The 20,542-nt window shown below is 39.4% G+C and overlaps 1 protein-coding gene across 3 annotated transcripts in view; it reads right to left on the bottom strand.

Annotated features, from left to right (window-relative positions):
• arl15a (ADP-ribosylation factor-like 15a) overlaps positions 1–20,542 on the bottom strand; it is a 113,672-nt gene that overhangs the window by 69,004 nt on the left and 24,126 nt on the right. For all 3 annotated transcript variants that reach the window (XM_008418092.3, XM_008418094.2, XM_008418093.3), the window contains exon 2: positions 721–865. In XM_008418092.3, the coding sequence (XP_008416314.1) occupies positions 721–865 (145 nt within the window). The remainder of the gene's footprint in view (positions 1–720; positions 866–20,542) is intronic.

The following is a 20,542-nucleotide window of genomic DNA, read 5'->3' on the forward strand; positions in this document are numbered from 1 at the left end:
ATTTATTGCCAAGTTTCATTTCAGAGCAAATTGCAACAGAGAGAAATATTTGAGTGAAAAGTGAGCAAAGCCACAGGAGATTTCTGTCTTCATGTTTCTGCTCTTGTAAACGTTGGCAGATGCAGGAGGCAACGACAGCTAACTCTTCTTTGAGAAACGTTCACTGAAATGTCTCTTCGCTAAGGTAGATAATTACCATACTTGATCTGGTGCGGGGTACCAAGCAGGAGGCACAAAGGTTCAAACCCCCAGAAAAGCAGAGACTTATGGTTATAAGCTGCACATTTGGGAGCTGCTTTATGTTTAACTTCAATGGGACAGACTAAATTTAAGATGGGACTTCTGCAACAGCTCAACGTGGCTGCTGTCAAAGACACAGGGAGGTGGGAGGGAACGTCGTTGTTCCTAAGGGACTGCAATGCATATAAGGAAAGCGACGTTCACTACCAGGAAAATTATGTGTACCAAGACAAGATCCTCCTGTCCTCCTAGATGCACATACAACACCAGCCTCCAAGGTGACTGGAAGAAAGAAACAAAACTTGGGCTGGTGACATCCTAGCATACTCTCCTGGAACAAACACTGGGAACGTTCTTTCCCTTTGTGGAAAGCTCCCTCGTCTGTTAAAAGGGAAATACATTTCCTACAAGCATCTCCCCACCCAAACAAGACAATCTTTATATTCCATCGGTGCACTGTGATGTGCACTTAGCACATACCTGTTGTAGGAACGATGTTGTCAGTGCTCTCACCGCAGAGCCGCGAGAGCAGGCTGGTCTTCCCAGCTCCTGTCAGGCCGATGCACACCACATCATATTCTGGTCTAGGTGGTGGGGGTCCTTTACAGCACAGTGCCCGAAAACACTGAAATAAAGTACAGAAATCAAAGAATGTGAAGCATTCCGTACACACTGAGGAGATAGGGAGGTGCTGGTCTTAATGAGAGGAATAAATACTGTCAGTCTCACCTCTTTACCATTTCGTACTTTTTGGTGCTGGGTGATTTGTGCGATACTTTTCTGGCTACAAAAAACATAGCTATCAAGTCGTAGCTCCCTTTTGGGAGGTTTCATAATCTACCAATAGTACCAATTCTGACATGAGTTAATTGTAAGTTATTAATGAATTAACTATGATGAAGAACTAATAAGCATCAATGACTGGAAAAATGAGTAGCACTGATTTCTGCTTAATCAGAAAGTTCTTCAAAAGAGAAATGAAAGGGGGGATATTTGAAGAACTTCCAGTACAATGAGGAGCAGCTGACAGTGAATCAGGAACAGGTTCTGGTATGTTTTGTTTCTCTGGTTGCTAACTGTTGTATCTCTGGCCCCCTCCACTCCCAGGCCTTTTTCAGATCCCTTCCCCAACAAAACTAAGACTGACACATAACTCTGGCCCCTTAATTTAACCTTAATCAAAAACTAGATTTATAAGTTGTCATATTTTAGATAATTTTAGAATGAGTTGTAATGCAGAAGAAGTTGGACAGGTCTTTATTTGTGCATAATAGCAACTGTACAAATAAAAAGGGTTTCAAAGTGAGGGGCTTCAAAGAGCTGTTGTGTATATTTGTGTATTTGCTTAAGCTGTATGTGGTTATTTATGCAATAAGTAACTACCAACACTAAGCTTCAGTTAGTATAACTACCCTAATCATAAAAGAGGAACAATCACGAGTCAGTGCACAGCATCAGTAATTATAACTCAAAGCTACTGATCAGAAATCTGGGTGCAATGATGAACTCAGACATGAACCTTCAGAGATGTTTAAAGACAACTGCAAAGTCGTCGTATCACCTGAAGTACATTTCTAGGGTTAGAGGACTAATGTCCCAAAAAGATCTAGAGAAACTCGTTCTTATGTTTATTCACAAGTTTTCCTCAAAAAATGAATCAGACAGCCGCAGCTGATCCACAATCTCACTAAAACTAGGAAGATATAGCACATCACCCCAATTATAAAGTCCTTCTCTGAACTCCCTGCAGCTCAGAGAATAGACTTGGGAGAAAATATTTGTATTATTTTATAAATCTCCAAATGGATTAGCACAAAAATACATTATAGGGCTGTTGTCGTTACATCAACCTTGAAGACCACTCAAGTATTTTGGTTCAAGTCTATTCTACCTCTCCAGAGTCAGAACCAAAAACAGAAAAACAGATTCCAGTTTTTATGCTCCTCAAATCTGGATCAAAACTTCCAGAAAACTGAAAAACAGCCAAAACACTGAGTTCATTTAAATAAAATCTTAAAACTCACCTGGTTTTGATTAATAATAACCGGGGCATTAATCAAAATATTTAGTGTATATTTGCTAGATAATAGAATTTTACAAAATTCCATTTATTTTGTGTCTGTTTATGACTTGTGTCATAATTGGTTATTATGTTTCTATGGTGTAAAGCACTTTGAACTGCCTTGTTGCTGAAATGTGTTATAAACTTGAAAATTTTGTCAAGGGCAGTTAAATTAAAAGTTCAGTAAAAGTCATAATGAAAAATATGTACTTAATTTGTACAAATTATTATAACCTGGTGATATATACACAAGAACAAACCAACCATTAAGACAGATGTAGCTAAGTGGTGACCCAAGACGTTTTCATCTGCATGCTGCACCCTGTCTGACTGGACCATTACGGTCACTGAGGGCAGACCCTGTCACTCCATGAATCACGGCCTGGGACAGAGTCCCCTGCTGTGAGACATTAGGGAGCAAACGCAGTGAGAACCGTGAATGAGATCCTTAAACTTGTGTGTGAAGAGATCAGTATCCAAAACTAAAGAGAGATCTCTTTTATTAGCAAGACAGGAACCGGTCTGGACAAGGCAGAGCACACACACACACAGCACCCCATCCATCTTGTATATCACATTTCAGGTGGAACATCAACACGGGTTTTTTACTGCTCATGTCAGCAGATGACCCTGTTCTACCAAAGACTGTAACAAGAAGAAAAACCCATAAGGGCACGTGAACTTCTGTGCACGTAAAAGCTGATGTGATGGTACTTGTGTAGCTCTATTTATTAAGGATAATTCTACCATAAATTTGCTAACATCTGTCCATCCGTCTCCAGGGCCACATAGGGGCTCCTGTTTATGACCAGTAGTGACTAGAAATTAGGCAAATATCAAAAAATAAAAAATAAACAACTTAGCATGCACATCTTTACTGTGTTTGATCAGTATGATATTTTGGAAAATGCACAATCTCGATTTCAGATAAATGTGGCATGCAGAAGGCGGCAACAGATCAACAGCAACCGTGTTCCAACCCTCGGTTCTTCATCATACCCCCCAAAATATCAGCACCCACCAGGGTCAGTTTTCAGGGCTGCTGTTTGATGGGGATGTGGGGAATCTGCTTCAGCAGAACCAGACGTCGGCGGAGGAACCCGACCCCCCGACTCCTCCGTGAACCCACGCGTCTGCTTAAACAGGAAACATTCTCCTGTTCCAGAAAACGGGTAAGATCAGAAACACACGCATGTCAGATGGGCGAGCACATGTACAAACTTGGTTTAATTAGGTCCTTCTACTCTGTTGGTTGCTCACCTCTTAGTGTCACCCCCTTTCCTTGCAGCTACATGTTACAGGCTTCTGTGGAAGATTAAATCAACTTCTCTGATGTCAATTCTGTGAGCCAAAAGTTGACATTAATGTGGAAAAGGGTGGTAGGCGTATAGTAAGCTATACGACTTATTTATCCACCCTCCTTCGAGTGTAAATCACAACAAAGGCAACAAAGAAGGTTGCGGCCTTACTGGCTGCGTGGGAGGAAACAGAGAGGATTTCACAACAGTAACTAAAGGAGCTTCCAGGGCCTGACCCTGGGGTCCTCATGAACACAGTGGCCCCTGTGAGAGAAAGAGATGGCAGCTCCCACCTCTGGCCTTCTTTGACAGCACAAGATTGACGAGGAGAGCTGCTCAAAAGCCTCAAAGGGGAAAAATAAATATGTCGAAAGGCTTTTGCTTACCTCAAGGCTTGCCCCTGCCCCGTCACCCCCACAGTTGATGATTTGAGAGGCAGTGTGCTGTGTCACCGAGACAGAGCGCTCAAATCAGTCTGCCCCGTAACTACCCCCATAAATCTCCAAGTCATCCAGACAAACAGCTGAGATTATATGCAACGTGTACACTGCCTTGAAAAAGTACACAAACCCCTGAAGCTTTCAGATTTTTTTTTTGTCCTTTCACAACCACCAATAGATTTTAATTCAGTCAAAAAAACTTTCAGAAGCTTTGAACATCTCGTGGAGTATTCTTAAATCATCCACATCAAAATTAAAAGAGAATACCACTATTGCAAACCTGCCGAGACATGGCAGTCCACCAAGCTGATATGCTAGGTAAGGAGAGGCTTTATCAGAGAAGCAGTCAAGAGATCCATTTTAACAATAGAGGAGGTGCAGAGATCCCCAGCTCATACCTCTCATTTTGGGACAAATAAAATGTCCTCTTTGCAGTTTGCCAACAAGCCATGTAGGGGAAACGGCAAAATGGGTGGAAGAAGGTGCTCCGCTCAGATGGGACCAAAAATAGCCTACGTTGAAAACACACTAAGTGGAACGGAAATATTACCCTACCCGTAAAGCTTGAAGAAACAATCCCCACCATTAAATGTGGTGTAAGCCTCCTGCTGTGGCAATGCTTTTCTTAGCAGCTCCTGAGAACCTGGTCAGAGTTGATGGGAAAACAGATAGAGCTAAATACAAGGTAGTGCTAAAAGAAAAAAAATGTTAGAGACTGAAAAACACTTGAAATAGAGGTTTAACATCTCCGCAGAACAACCCAAAAGTGTTGGCCAGGGCTAAAATAGAAACATTTAAACTGAAGTTTTTTTTTGTTTCATGAGCCTAAACATTATTGAGAATCTGATGAAGGACTTAAAATATCATGTTCATAATCAAATTAATTGAATATGAAGCATTTGGCAAGGAATAAAACATTTCTGTGTCTAAATATGTAGTTGAATTTGCTTCAAAAGTCAAAACTGATTAAAAGGGGAAGCCACAGTTCTCATACTTTTATTTTTTTTAATCAAAAATATATTAAATGTGGAAAAAAACATATAATTTCCTTTCATTTAACAACGTGTGCAATATTTTGTTATTCTATTATGTGAAATCAAAAGAAATTAAATATGCATTGCCAAAAGTAAATGATTTAGCATAACTGAAAATCAAGTGCCTTTACTGAAGCTATTATCAAACCCTTGTAAGAGCAAGAGAGTGCAATAAAGAAGGGACAACCATGCAGCTAAAACAACTCCACATATAAAAAGTCTGCCATCCCTAGACATTATTGATTAGCTGCCTCTTGTGGATTTGTTTCACCCGTACTTCCCTGAAAGACCTGCTGAGACATTACCTCACTGTTGTGGAAGCTTATTCGCTGGACTAAATGAAAATGAGAATCATATTGTTTAAGGCCAAAAGCAAAGTGTTTTCTACTCCCTTATATTCTGAATGAAACTGATGCATGGCTGACAAAAGAAAAATGAGCTCTTGGGTTCCAAGACATTTAATGGGTGATATAACTGAGCTTGCTGGCAACGAACCAGATATCAAGTAGACGCTGATTTTATTAAGACATGGCAATGCTTCAACAAAGGAGAACCTACTACCTAAAAAAGAAAGACACAGATGGCATGAGCGCTGTCGTTACATGTCTCTTGGCTACCGCCACTGATGTCTTTCAATCATGGCGGAGTCTTGGGAACTCAAGTCTGTCAATACAAAAGCGGCTAACGTACATTATTCCACAAATATTTCCAAAGTAAATCAACTTAAGAACTTTAGAAACAAGGTTCACATGAAGTCAATTAATTGCCATCCATCATTGTGAAAATTCATTGGCTGCAGTTGGACAGGCTCTTTTAGAGAAAACCGCTCTGTATTTTTAGAGGTAATAAATGTGGGTTAGAGGGAAACCACAATCACCAGAGCAGCAGTCTAGTTCATGTTTCACTCTCATACTCTGTGGCTGGAGTCGAGACACCACAGGACAGGAATATAGGCAGAGGCTTGATGACAGCATGTTCCAAACTGAGGAACTCCTAACAAGCTCCCAGATTGTGTGGACTATGTTTTCCCTGTCTCTGTTGAAGCACGACATCTACCAATACTGCTGGAAACCACAGAAGACCTCCTATTAAAAAAGACAAAGCACTTCAGACAATTAGAATCATTCACTAATAGTAAGTTTATACAGATGTTTGGCAAACCTCATCCAAACTAATCAAAATATCAACCCATATTTTCTGGATGAGTATGATTTTATACCATGAGTTGTGGGAGTTGGCATTAAACTAAAAAGCCACATCAGAAGATATGTGATCGCAAATTACCTTTGAATATGAACAATAACAATAATAAGGCACAATGAGAAGGAGAAACAGAAATGTTGGTAAACAATTTGTTATCGCATGGTTTTAAAAGTGATGCAACAAACACTAGGTTTGCTTGATTGGCTCTGAGAGGCTATAGGTAAGTCAAAGTGTTTCTGCTATTCCTTACATGAACTCTTATATTAATGTGGTTTGGTGATTGGCTGACAGGTTGGCAGGGTGATGACCAGCAGATCTAACCCAACCATAAGGGTTGGATTGAGTCCTTAACTGACCTTCTGTCTGGGTGGGTGGTGCTTGGTCAGTTAGTTGGATTAATGATTAGTTAGTTGTCTGGTTGGTAATTTGGTAAGCTGGCTGAGTTGACTGACTAACGTATCCACATAGTTAACCAATTAACCAGTCATTTATATGGATACACTTTGATGTCTCTTTATTAATTGTTTTAATACAAACTACTACCCTATTCCCCAAAAATTAACTTTTTCTGTCAGTGTTTGCTGCGTACAGTATGTTAAAATAAAAAAAGTTTACACAAATATGTTTCAACAGACTTTAGAAAGAAAAATAAAATCAGTTGGTCAGACTATAAAAACAAAGCTTTACTCATAACAGTTCCATAGATCTAGAGTTTTCTGAATAAAGATGACAACATTTCCAATAAACAACATGATGTGCATCAATCGATAAAAAGTTGAATCTTTCTTAGGAATTTCTTTCACACATTCAAGGACGATGTCACATGTGTTGAATAGCTTAAATTGGTTGCATTTAGTTCTCACTGTGGAAACGAAGCTAACGAATCCAAACAACTTCATAAGAACCAAAGGCAATCCCAGAGAACACAACAAAAAGCAAACAGATGTTTCCTTGCTGGATGTGCCTTCCTGACAACAGAGGAAAGAAGAGACGAAGACATAAAAAAAACAAAAAAAACGAGGACATCTAAGACACCGGCCCGAGTACACATGGCCACTACAGCCAGACAGACACAGGACACTGATGGGCGAGCAGGCCGTTTTTATTTTTCCAGACCAAGTGTCGGGACAACACTTGCGTGCAGGGCTCACTCTTGACCTTTGCAAATGACAGTCCTTTATATGGGCCTCCCAGCGGAGGAGCAGCGCTAACAGCTATGTGTGTAATACACACCATCCACAGTCATAACACGGGTGTGCGGCAGAGGAGGACATACAAGAAAGTAGGCTATCAGGGATGAAGGAAAACGTAGAGGGGGGGGCAGAAGAGGTAGAGAGAGAGCAAGACGGAAAGAGGGGGGAGGATGGATGGCAACATTCATTCATCCTCAGTCACCCCCCAACAACCTCCCACCCCCTTCAGTTGTTGTTGTTATTTGCCGCTTTGAAGCCAGTTCGGGGCAGGGGGAGTGAATGGTGGGACACAGTATGGTTACAGTGAGTGAAGAGGGGTGGGAGTTGGGGGGGGGACTATGCATGCCATTCTCGTTAAGGGGTGAGAGAGGCATGGTAGACACTCGGGACTCTTCCCATGTTTTCAACCAGACTGGATCTCTGCCATACATTTTATTGTCATTAGCAGATCTGCAGGTTTTTTTCTAAAATCCTCTATGCAGTTTTTTTTATAAACCACTATTACAATCATCGCCCGCCTGAAAGGAGAATTTCCCTGAGGGTGGAGAAAAAAAAAATGACACAGAGGGTATTGTGCTTGTTACTGCAGGCACCACAGACTGTTTTCTTAACATCCCGACAGCAGAATAAATAACACAAAAAGTGGATTTGGCATTGATAAACTCCGACGTGCCTTCAACCGTAGCCGCAGGTGATGAAATCCAAGATTTACTTTGATTCAACTAAACAAAACAAAATGAAAAAAAAAAAAAAAAAAAAAACACGTTAGGGACACCAAACAGGTGGCATTCATTCATTACCCAGAACATCAAAAATAGATCGTCTCCACAAATGCACAAATACGTAAAGCAGCTATATTAATAATTTTAGAATGTGGTTATATCCCCGTCTGCAGCAACTCCAACACCCGTGTGGTGCAGCAGGCAGAATCTAACCCAAGGTGCATAACGTGTGCAAAAAAAGGGAAAACCCAGCTTTAAAACTGCTTTGCAGGCACATCATCTTTTCATTCTAAAGCAAGATGCATCTCTCCCCCCACCCCAACACACACACACTCCCTCCTTCTTTATCATCCCCTGCAAACCAATTCATTCATCCCACTTCTGTCTGTCTGGCCCTCATTTCAGAGCTCCAACACTTTTGCCCTGACGCTAAGGTGTCTGGACAAGGAGACAAGCTTGAACACACACAAGCACACGCACACACACTGCCCTAAAGTGAAGTTAGAGCGCCCCCAGCTTTTTGACGAAACACACTGCATCAACTAAGCTGAAGAGGCAAGAAGCAATGTTTTATCTTAAAAAAAAGTGAGTGGAAATAAAAGATATATTATTGAATTTTCTTTGTACTATTTCTTTCTTCATACACTGAATACAAAGTCTTGCAGAAAATAAAAGAAAATTACAACAGGAATCAATTTTAGACAAGAGAACTAAAACAAAAAAAAAAGACAACTGCCACTTCTACCAAATAAATATATTATCACCACATTAGTATGGATAAAAAAAGTTGTTGCGACTGACAATCTAAAATCTTCATCTCATTTTAAATGTCAAACCAAGACATGTTTATATTGTGGATAATTCGACCAACAGGTTGGAGCTTCCTGTTTCTATAAGCGGTCCCAGGGTTAGCCCTCTCCTATCTCGGCCAACATGGTAGCTTGTGACCCTGTGTGGCTGATGAGGAGGCCAGATCAAAGGCAGAGAGGGAGCCTTGGAAAAACACTTGGGCTGAGAATGGACGGGATATCTGTCAGGAAGCCTTTCCCACTGGGCTCACAAGTGCTAGAGCCCAGAGATCGGGTTACCACCCCGAAAATGCCGACTTGAAAGTGGGGCTATGCTCTAATCCACATACATCGGACTATGTCTGTCCTCTACTTGCACTCCACCACCAATCTATTCCTCTCCTTCCCCCTTGTGCTTCTCCAACACTGCCCATCTTTGAGCCACTGCCAAACCACAACAACGTAGCTGGTCCACAAGTCCTCTGTGCACCCTGCTCCCAAAGTCTTCACCCCCCCACCCTCAGAAAAAGAGAAACGCTCATCCTTCATCACAGAGGATTAACAGGAAACCCTGACACAATCTATTGTGGAGGAGATACAGGGGGCTTGGGTGGTTTTGCCACCCCAAGAGGGTCTTTATCTATTCTCTTCCACAGGGTTTGAGATGTTTTCAGAAAAGGATCCTAGAGGACTTCATGCCCTGAGCTTCCTTACCAACCGCACAGTCCTAAACACACAACTTTAGGTTTCAGCTCCACAGACAAGGGACAGATGCTGGCAATAACATGCCGTGTCTAAGAAAAGAAGGACGCAGCGATAAAGACGCTGGAGCAGCGGATGGTGCATTTTTTGAAGTCTGTAAGATAATGGGAGTATTTGAGACAAGGACGGTAAGTGTGTGTGTGTGTGTGTGTGTGTGTGTGTGTGTGTGTGTGTGTGTGTGTGTGTGTGTGTGTGTGTGTGTGTGTGTGTGTGTGTGTGTGTGTGTGTGTGTGTGTGTGCGTGCGTGCGTGCGTGCGTGCGTGTGTGTGTGTGTGTGTGTGCGTGCGTGCGTGGGCGTGTGTGTGTGTGGGTGTGCGCGCGTGTGTGTGGCAGTGGGGTGGGGGCGGCTGTCAGTGCTGTAAATCTGGACGTCAATAACAGGAAGACTGTTGCAGGACCATTACCATAAATCTGACAAACGCCGGGTTGATGGGAGGCTGTATCTGTCTGGTAAGGGACCAGTCTAGACGCTCCTATTGAGGGGTCCAGCAGTGTAGCCTTGTTAGTTTGCTGCACCATCTGGATGTGGCAGTAAGTGCCCGCTGCTACAGTTCACACACATACACACACCCTTCTCAATACCACAGCAATAGTGGTATTTCTGGGTCTTTGCCCAGACTTTTTATAGCCCAATGTAAGAATTTTCAAAAAGCTATTATGTAAAATCAAATTCCTGTAAATCTTTTGGAATTTGGTCAACACAGCTGTGGAAAAACTAGATGTATAGAACAAGGGTGTCCAATTTCGGTCTTGAAGAATCCATGTCCTGAAAAAAAGAATGATTAATTGATGGTTCATTACCAGACATCTGCAGAGTTTGTTGCCGAGGACGTAATTTGGCCATTACTACAGCTGCATCTGAGCAGGGGGTTTCCAACTCCAGTCCTTAAGAAACAGGTATTGAAATACGTAAGACTGTAAACTAATGATATCTAAATACAATAGTAGAAATAAATCATCTCCTAAAAGAAATAAAAATTTGGTTTCTTAAACAATCCCAGACCTGATCACAGTGTTTTTAAATGACCACCATCAGTCTCTGTCAAAACTCATCTCCTGATATCTGTTTTTAGATTTGCTTTCTGTGAATTGTCTGGCTATGCCTTGTCTTGTTTGATCATGTTTTTTGAAAACCACTTTTTGAACACATGTAGACTATTTTCATGTACACATCTAACAAAACCAAGTAATAGGCTGTCAAATATATTTGAAGATCTAACAAATCTGGGATTTCCCTCAACAATCTATATCGTTTGAATCCCTTACAATGACATTCATTGAGTGAGAGACTGAATTGACTGCTGGAGCTCCCTGTGTCATGTGACTTGCCCTACCTATCCTCAAATAACATCAGCTGTCCCTGGTGAAGAATGCAAAGAGCAGCTGAAAACCAAGTAATTCAATTTAATGATGTTCAAAGCAGCGTGTGTAGCATATAAAGCATGAATCCTGAAAATTAAGTCTGTTTGAGAATATTTCTGTCAAGTAAGAAGGAGGTGTGGCTTTGTTATATTGACAGATTTGCTGAATAAAGGCTTTTTGTCAGACTGGCAGGTAACACACACACATCCACATAAAGACATCTGCATACTTTTATATCATTTGTCAGGCAACATTTTGGATACTTGATTAAAAAAAACATTGATTGCATGACAGATGAGATGTGAAGAATTTGTTATGTAGTTTGTTGTCAGAATTCCACAATATTTGGTGATTCAAACTTTCCAATTTCTTTAAAGAACTATAGGTAACACTTTATTTGAAGGGGTGTGAATAAGACTGTCATGACACTTTCATAAACATGACATAACACCTGTCATGAACATCAGTAAGCCTTCATGAATATTTATGATTGTTGTCATAAAGCGTCATTCGGTAAATCATGACACTTTTAATACAAGGTTGACATTATTCAAAATGTCTTTGTTATGACAACTTGACATTAACCAAGAAATCATTACTGATATAAATTTGTTATAAAAGTATTACTGATTGCGCTTTAAAAATTAGGTAACTTTATGTTATTAAAGCTAAAGTTTAATCAGAAATTATTTCTCATCTTGTCATCTCGTTATCTTGTCCCATGAGTTGGATGTATCAGTTAAATAACAAATAGATAGTCTTGTCAGTGTTTGTATAATTATCTTACATTTATTTCACCAGAGAATGTATGACAGAAACAGTGGATTATAATCCTAACTGTGCTTTCTAAAAAAACAATTCACTAAAATATAACAGCAATTTAATATAATAAGACCTTTGCCACAAAACCTTGTTGCACTCCTAAAATTTGGTCAAGATTATTTCAAATAAACTAACCATACACAAAGAACTAAATACAAAAACGGTTTTAAAAGTGCAAAGTGAGATGACATACGATAGCAGAATTACAAGTTGTCTTCTGTAACCTATTAACCATAACTTAAGCAGCCATGAGCCACATAAGGTCTCCAAATTCTGCATGTCTACAAGGATATGAACTGTTCATGACATGATATAAGAAACAGGATAATGCTACAGATGCCAATTTGGCATCCAAAAAGAGAATAAATGACATGGATCAAAGAAATGTACAAAACTGTGCAGTGTCAGATGCTTTTAAGTATCTCACTTTGAAGTTTATTCAGATTCAAAACTGCTGTCACAGGCTTAAATGTGTTCTTCTTATACAACAGGGTTTGCATAACAAAATAACTTTTTCTTGCAACAAAGCCATCTGAGTCCACCTGAAGAGAAACTGGGTCTGATCCAAGATTCCAACCAGAACTGTGTGGGTTCTACATCAACTCCCCTTCGGTGAGGCCATGAGGGGGTCACAGCAAAGCCTGGGGGCTTTCATGATGGTTTATTACATTCCCTATTTTTTTTTTACAGAATTGCTCAAGTGTACCCTCATCAACAAAGTTCATAACCTTCTATCTCCCACACAATTGAGACTGAAATGTTAATTGCCCCCCCTCCCCCCCAAAAAAAAAACAAAAAACAGAGAAGCAATGCTGTTTGCCAATGTATGAAAATAAGTCACACAGATGGAGGTAACTGGACAGTAGGCTAAATATTAAGCAGGTTTTAATGTGCATGACAGAGAGAAAGCAATCAAAGCAAGAAGCAGATCCACTTACATTCAGCACAAATTCAGAGACCAGATCCTGTCAAAACAAGCAACCAAAACAACCCTCTTTGTCTTGATCAGTACATGTAGTATCCCAACTAGAAGCTACTGTGTTTTCTGACATTTCCTGGAAAATTACTACAGACAGAAAACAAGAACACCAGCAGTAAGGGACCCACACCTGGGGGTGTTTGAGAGCTCTAAGTTGCTGTACAACAGAAATTAGCACATGCTACAGAATTGCTACCTTGACTCAAATGTTGGCGCAATTTCCATTGCTAAGCTTATATATACTTTTTCCTATGTATAATAGAAAATTTTTTGTGCATGTTTCCACTGGTATTTTGACAATTTATCTTGGTGATAAGCTCTACGTCTTTGAGGTTGGAAGGCCTGCTTCCTTCTACACTAATGTTTAGCTACTTCCCCAGATTCTCTGAGAGATTTTAGTCGGGACTCTGACTGAGCTCCTCCAAAAGCTTAATATTGTTCCTGTTAAAAAGAAAAATGTTGGTTAACTGACAAACTGAGACCTAATTCTGTCAGACATATAAATAGTTTTGGGCTTAACTGTACCTGCATTAAACTATCTTGCCAGTTAGTCAGTTGGACCTTTAACAGGAACAAATAAATACATAAAATGAGATCCTGTTGTCACAGCAGGACAATGTACCAGGTTAAGCCTTAGTTAACTGACTTAATTCCACACCCTTGATCCCAATTACACATGCAATGTTCAGAACAGGATCCCATCAGAGAACACAAATAGCTTGAAGATGTGACATGGACTTAATACTCAATAAATTACCCGTCATATCCTCACAGTTATTCCCACCAAACTATGTGTTTTCAGTACATCCACATAAATAGCAAGATAGAGAAAAGCACAACAGCAGCTTACAAGAAAGCAAAAATCTGAGGAAATGAAAAGGCATCTGCACTCAGACAGGGAGACCTTTACTCAATGAGACAGCCAGAGGGTAGATAAAACGGTAAATAGAACTTAGGGGTTCAAGAAGTACCCCTTGGGAATGTTAAAATGTATAAATTTTAAAATTGGGACAGGCAATTTGCTTGCTTACATTAGCATGTGGCTGCAGCAAAAACTTTCATGGGGACAGTGTAGGGCAAAAAGATGTTTTGCTGCACACATACAAGGGATCAAAGCTTGAGGGGCCCCCTTTTGAAGGCCCTGAAACTAGTGTGCATGAACCAAACCGGGGGAGTGTGAGGGGCCTCATCTCACAGACATGATAACAATAAGTGGGTGGGGAGGGTACTGTCTTACTTGCATCATTTGTAGCCCATTTTCATACAGAATGAATCTACTGACAGCGAACTAAATAGAAAAAAAATGTCATACAACTCTCTTTCCTCTGAAACATGTAATGAAGGATCTCCTCATTTGCTATAAGACAAAATGAAAAGTAAATTATGAAAATCATGATTGTCCATATTATTGACTACAGTCTGTTTTTTACCAATAGGGGATTTTATGAATAGTTACTAAAAAAGAAATAGGAAGAGTGAGAAGGGTGAATGATATGTAACAAAGAAATCAAACTCAATGGGAGGAATCCCTGACAGAGCAATGAAGGGAGATGAGAAGCAAGTGAAATTATGAAGGAAGGCATTGGCCATGGTATGGCAAACCTTACTAAAACATGAAACGTCATATAAACTCTTTACCTCGAACCCCAGTAAATATATGCTTAGTGGTAGGTTTGTACAATACTCGAAAATTAACGATAATGATGATTCGTACGCCATTACTTACACTGTAACATTTAGTTTCTTGGGTATGATTATTTGCCAACATCTGACAGACTGAATATTTTATACAAAGTATATATTCATGTATTAACCTGTACACTGATATTGTAGTGATACTTTGAGTCCATGTATTGTCAAAAATGAAACGCTACATTCTCAAACTTTCTCTTTTAATCAGGAGATGTCAGCGCTTTAAAAAAAAAAGCATCATCTGTGTTACTTGAAAGCCATAATTCATTTGCACATGCCAGGCTCTAATGTGAAAGTGAAATGAGTACCTAACATTTTTATTATCTGAGATAAATAAGATTTGAAGCTTTGATATGTCAGAAGATTTTCCGTTTCTTTTTGGACAAGTTTGCTTTTGAACTCCAGTTCACTAGACTGCTGTTATTCATTAGCAGAGTTCAGTAAAGGGTCTGTATAGAGTGTTGAATAAAAGAAGAAAACCAAACAAGATAAAAATACAGCGAGCTAAGAATAAATAAAATTAAATTTAAATAAACTAGATATCAAACAGGACATGAACATATTAACAAACTCAATGAAAGGAAAATCTTGCAAAGATGGTAGAAAGTTTGGAAAGACAATTTCCATATTGACAATTACCTTGTTCGGATTCCATTGTGCTTGTGCTCTTCCAGAATACTGTATTCATGCCTTAGATATTTATCAGAAAGTGTTGCTCATTCCAGTGGAGCTTTCTTCAGAATCTCAGGTCTTTCTGTCCCAAAACCCTTTCCACTGAGACAGAAGCTAAGACTTGAAAGCATTATAGCACATTTGTTAGACGTTAACCAGACACATAGTTTTAACCTTTGCTGAAGAACCTTCAGCTTCATTCCCAGGGACTGGCTGAGTAAAAGGGTCAATCTCTTTAATAGGCCTTCATTAAGCACAGTTAGTGTCAACAGTTAATTATGGAAATTAGGAGACCCCTCTTGTAGGTTGTGGATCTATGGCCTCTTCCTTTCATTGTGGCCTCTCACCAAAAAAAAACACGCCGTACTGCGAGACCATAAACACTGCGCACAGCCCATCCCACATGTCAGTCAAGCACTCCTCCCCTCCTCACTCATTTAAAGATCCAAATTGGAGGTTTATGGTTCTGATACTTAAACAGAGTCCCATGAAACCCCTGAGCAGAAGGTATCATGAAGTTGCTAAAATGTGAAGAACAAATCAGCACTAAAACAGCCAATTAAGCAAAGCCTGAGTAGTTTAACAATGACAACTCACTTCTTAATATTTAAAACCTCCGTGTGGAAGTTTTAAGGCCTTGGAAATCATTGGGAATTATCAATCACATACTCTAGGCCCTTTTTATATATGGTTGGTTGATTGATTGTAGCGTAAAACACACACACACACCCAAACACACGCACACACACATGCACACCCCCGCACGCACACGCACACACACACACACACACACACACACACACACACACACACACACACACACACACACACACACACCGTGTTTATAGATAGGTCAGACAGGTCAGAGATAAAATTCTGGAGATATTTAAAGCCGAGTAAGGTTAAAAGACAATATCCACAGCTTTGAACATCTGACAAAACTGAGCACTCTTCAGTCAATATTTAATAACCTCCTTTATTCGCTCATACAGAAGGCATTGATGAAAGTAGCAACCAAGAAACAGTGGTGGCAGAATCTGTCAATAGAAAAAAATCAAGTATTTTACCCCACTAAGCTGACCTTTATGAGAAAGTGGCAAGAGGAAAACTTTTTCTTTTTTCTTTAAAACATTTTTTTGACTCACTTCTTGGTTTTATTGACTGGAATGAGAACAGATAATGATGAGAGAGAAAAACTAAGCGAAGACATGCAGCGAAGATCCCACTGACAAGAATCAAACCACGGGTGGCTGCGCTGAGAACTAATAGCCTGCATACATGGAGCTCCCACGAAATGTCCTCACACCACGAAATGTCCTCACACCACGCACCGCCCCGAAGGAAACCACTGTTTACAATAAGCTAAGAACTCATGTTTGCAATTTACAACAAGGTGCTCTGGATCAAGAGATCAAAATGTAACTTTTTGGTCTATCCACAATAGATAGTTTACGTGCAAAACACCATGTGTTTTGCACGTAAACTACTACTACATACAACCTTGAACACACTGTTCCTTATAAATCACCCCATAATCTGAATATTTAGGCAGTTTGTGGCAACTTCAAACCTACTAAATCATGGCTATAAACTCAGACCAGGCTAGATGAGGGTTAATCAGAGATGCTCCTTATGGTAACTCTGGAGGAGCTGCAGGGATCCACACTGCCCAATTTTTAGCTCTTAAGTTGCAAAAGATTTTTGAAAACAGTGAATTAATTCTCTACTTTACTCTTTTGATATGTCACACAAAATTACAAGGTATATTAAAGTTTCTGGTGTGTAACTTGACAAAATGTCTAAACACTTTCCAGGGAAAATGCTATACCCTGTACTGTATTACACTATCAAACGTTTATCTCCTTCTGCTTTTGAAGGGCTGGGAGGATAAACTTTTTCTTTTTTCTTTAAAATTTTTTTTCAACTTACTTCTTGGTTTTATTGACTGGAATGAGAACAGAAAATGATAAGAGAGAAAAACTAGCCAAAGACATGTAGCGAAGATCCCACTGACAGGAATGGAACCACAGGTGGCTGCGGTGAGAACTAATAGCCTGCATACATGGAGCTCCCACGAAATGTCCTCACACCATGAAATGTCCTCACACCACGAAATGTCCTCACACCACGCACTGCCCCGAGGAAACCACTGTTTACAATAAGCTAAGAACTCATGTTTGCAATTTACAACAAGACTCTGGATCAACTGAGATCAAAATGTAACTTTTTGGTAAACTACTACTACATGCAGCCTTGAACACACTGTTCCTTATAAATCACCCCATAATCTGAATATTTAGGCAGTTTGGGGCAACTTCAAACCTACTAAATCATGGCTATAAACTGGCTATAAACCAGGCTAGATGAGGGTTAATCAGATATGCACCTTATGGTAACTCTGGAGGAACTGCAGGGATCCACACTGCCCAATCTTTAGCTCTTAAGTTGCTCTTAAAATGCTATACCCTGTACTGTATTACACTATCAAACTTTTATCGCCTTCTGCTTTTGAAGGGCTGGGAGGAAAACATGTGACCTTTGCCCTGAAATGAACCGAGAACTGGTAACGAGCCTCCAAACCCTACTTTGCTCTTTTCATAGCATTTTCTCTTTTAAATTAGAGTATCACAATGGTTATGTAATTTTAAAACGACCACCAGATTGTGATCCCGGCTGGTTTTACTCCGTCACCATGTGATGCAATTGTCATATTTTCTTTTGATACAAGAAAGAGCATCTTTCAACAAGCCCATGGACCCTCAGCAGTTTATACCTCCGTAGTTCCCCAAAAGCCAAATTGAGCAATGTTGCTCACATGACTGGTTTTCATTTAGATATACAAGTGGGAGTCTTGCACAACCAGATAAAAATAAAAAAATAAAAAATAAAAAAACGATTCATACGTACTTCACATAATGTGAAGGTCTTTTCCATATGAAACTAGAATAGGATGAGGAAGGATGTCTAGAAGACATGGTGCCTTATAATTGTTGTACACATGACCATGTGTGAGCAATAGAATCAAAATCTAATAGAATCAAAATCTAAAAGACAGAAAAAAATGTCTCACTGTGCATTTTATCCTACATCTGGATTCAAGACCATGTTTTAGGTGAAACATCTCCATTTAAATGATGGGCGCAGGCCTTGCATTTCAATGGAGCGTAAAGATTTAAGCCAATCCCAATCCTCTATGCATCTGATAGTGCTCCTGTACAGCCAGGCTACCACAAAATCCTGCACAAATATTGCGACAATGTCCAAATAAAACATTTTCTTATTCAAACACCATGTAGACACTTCGTCTGCACCAATAAAGATTTAATCGCCATGATATGATGGCTGCTTGGAGAGGCTGAAAAAGCAGCATTCAGGTTTCCACATAACTTAAATGTTCTGCCAAATAATTATTTCACCAGTTAACGGGACTCAGACCTTATGTAGAGGACTGAACTTTCAGCTCAAGATGGTCAGATGAGCATTGTTTATGTAGGAGGAAAAAAAACAAATGTTATATTGTGGCAAAAAGTAGCATTCAGTTTTACATTGTTAATCAAAATGTAGATTAAATATATGCAACAACACTACATCATAAATAAATACACATAAACATGGTGGCACTTGATGTTTCACAAAATGTGCTTAATTTCTTCACATTTTTACCAAAATACAAACCACTTTTTCAATAAGGCAAGTTAAGCTTTGATGGGAGTTTAAGTAATAATTTGTCCTAAACTTTGGCTTCAGTCACAAGACAGGATTGAGCTTGGTACAACTTTACTCACCTGAGACTTTGACAAAAAAAAGGTAACATTCATCATTTTGACTGAGCACAGAATATTAGATTGTAGGGTAACACTTTTATTTGAAGGGGGGTGAATAAGACTGACATGACACTGTCATGAACATGACATTAGCACCTGTCATGAACATGAATAAGTCTTCATGAATATTGACGCTTTATGACTGTTGTCATAAAGCGTCATTCGGTAAATTATACTTTTAATACAAAGTTGACATAATTCAAAATGTCTTTGTTATGACAACTTGACATTAACCAATAAATCATTACTGATATAAATTTGTTATAAAAGTATTACTGATTGCACTTTAAAAATTAGGTAACTTTATGTTATTAAAGGTTAAGTTTAAACAGTAATGATTTCTTGGAGTAGCAACTAGGTTACACTGAATTACAGGTATGTGAGGTCTCTTAGCCTTTAGCAACATTTTTATTAATTTTCAAGAGCAAAATTAAAGATGTTTTGTTTGCCACAGTGGTCTGCCTAGCCTCAGTTGAACCAGCCACGCGCTTTACGTACTGTTGAAAACAAAAACACAAATACTATTTCAGCAGCAGTTTGTGAGGGCTGCAGAAAATGCATGGCAGATCATTACCGGTGAAAATCTGGCGAACTTCTGCTTCTTCTGTTTAGCCCAATATTAGATTTTACATCAAGACAAAGACGTGGATCATAAGCTATACACTTACACGCCTCCAGTCACCTTCAGAACTTTACCTCTATAGTCTGAGTTTTGCCTCAAAGCTGATGCACTGAAGCAGAGTCAACACCACAAACACATGTGGAGCTAATGCTTTTTTAACAGCCAAATGCATGTGTGCGCGCATGTGTGTGAAACATGAAGAAGATCGAAAAGGCTGAGGGGATATTAGTGTGTGGACTGCAACTATGCAAAATGTATGACTAAATCCCACACAGGCAGCGCATGACTAAAGCAAATAGACTCCACATGTCGCTTCTACTTCAAAGGGAACCAAAGAAAATCATATAATATAGCCAAAGATTTTCACGTTACATGGACTATCAATATATGGAAACACCAATTTACATCAAGGTCTGCTGCTTATAAAAAGGAAATACTTTAGTACTTTAAGATCCAATCCGGTGATTTGCAATTTTGCATGCGGTTCAAAATTGATCTGAGTAATCTTACACATACTATGAATAAAGATGTTTAATGTTTTATAGGATAAACAGCAAATCTGCCAGAAATATATATTTATATGTGTACATATAGATAGCTATTTTTTACAGCTTATATAAAAGTCTACTAATGCAATGCTTCAGGGAAATGACTACATAAATAATATAACTGCAAATTAACACCATGTGAGACTTGAAACAGCTCAATGTGATCCAGTCAGATTATGATCTAAAAACGTAGCAAAAGAGACGGACACTAGAGTAAAAGAATGGAAAAAAGACATATGTGACCACACACACACACACACGCTCGTGGTGTCAGAGTTG

This window comes from Poecilia reticulata, chromosome 9 (assembly GCF_904066995.2).
Source record: "Poecilia reticulata chromosome 9, P_reticulata-male-v2, whole genome shotgun sequence".
NCBI lineage: Eukaryota > Metazoa > Chordata > Actinopteri > Cyprinodontiformes > Poeciliidae > Poecilia > Poecilia reticulata.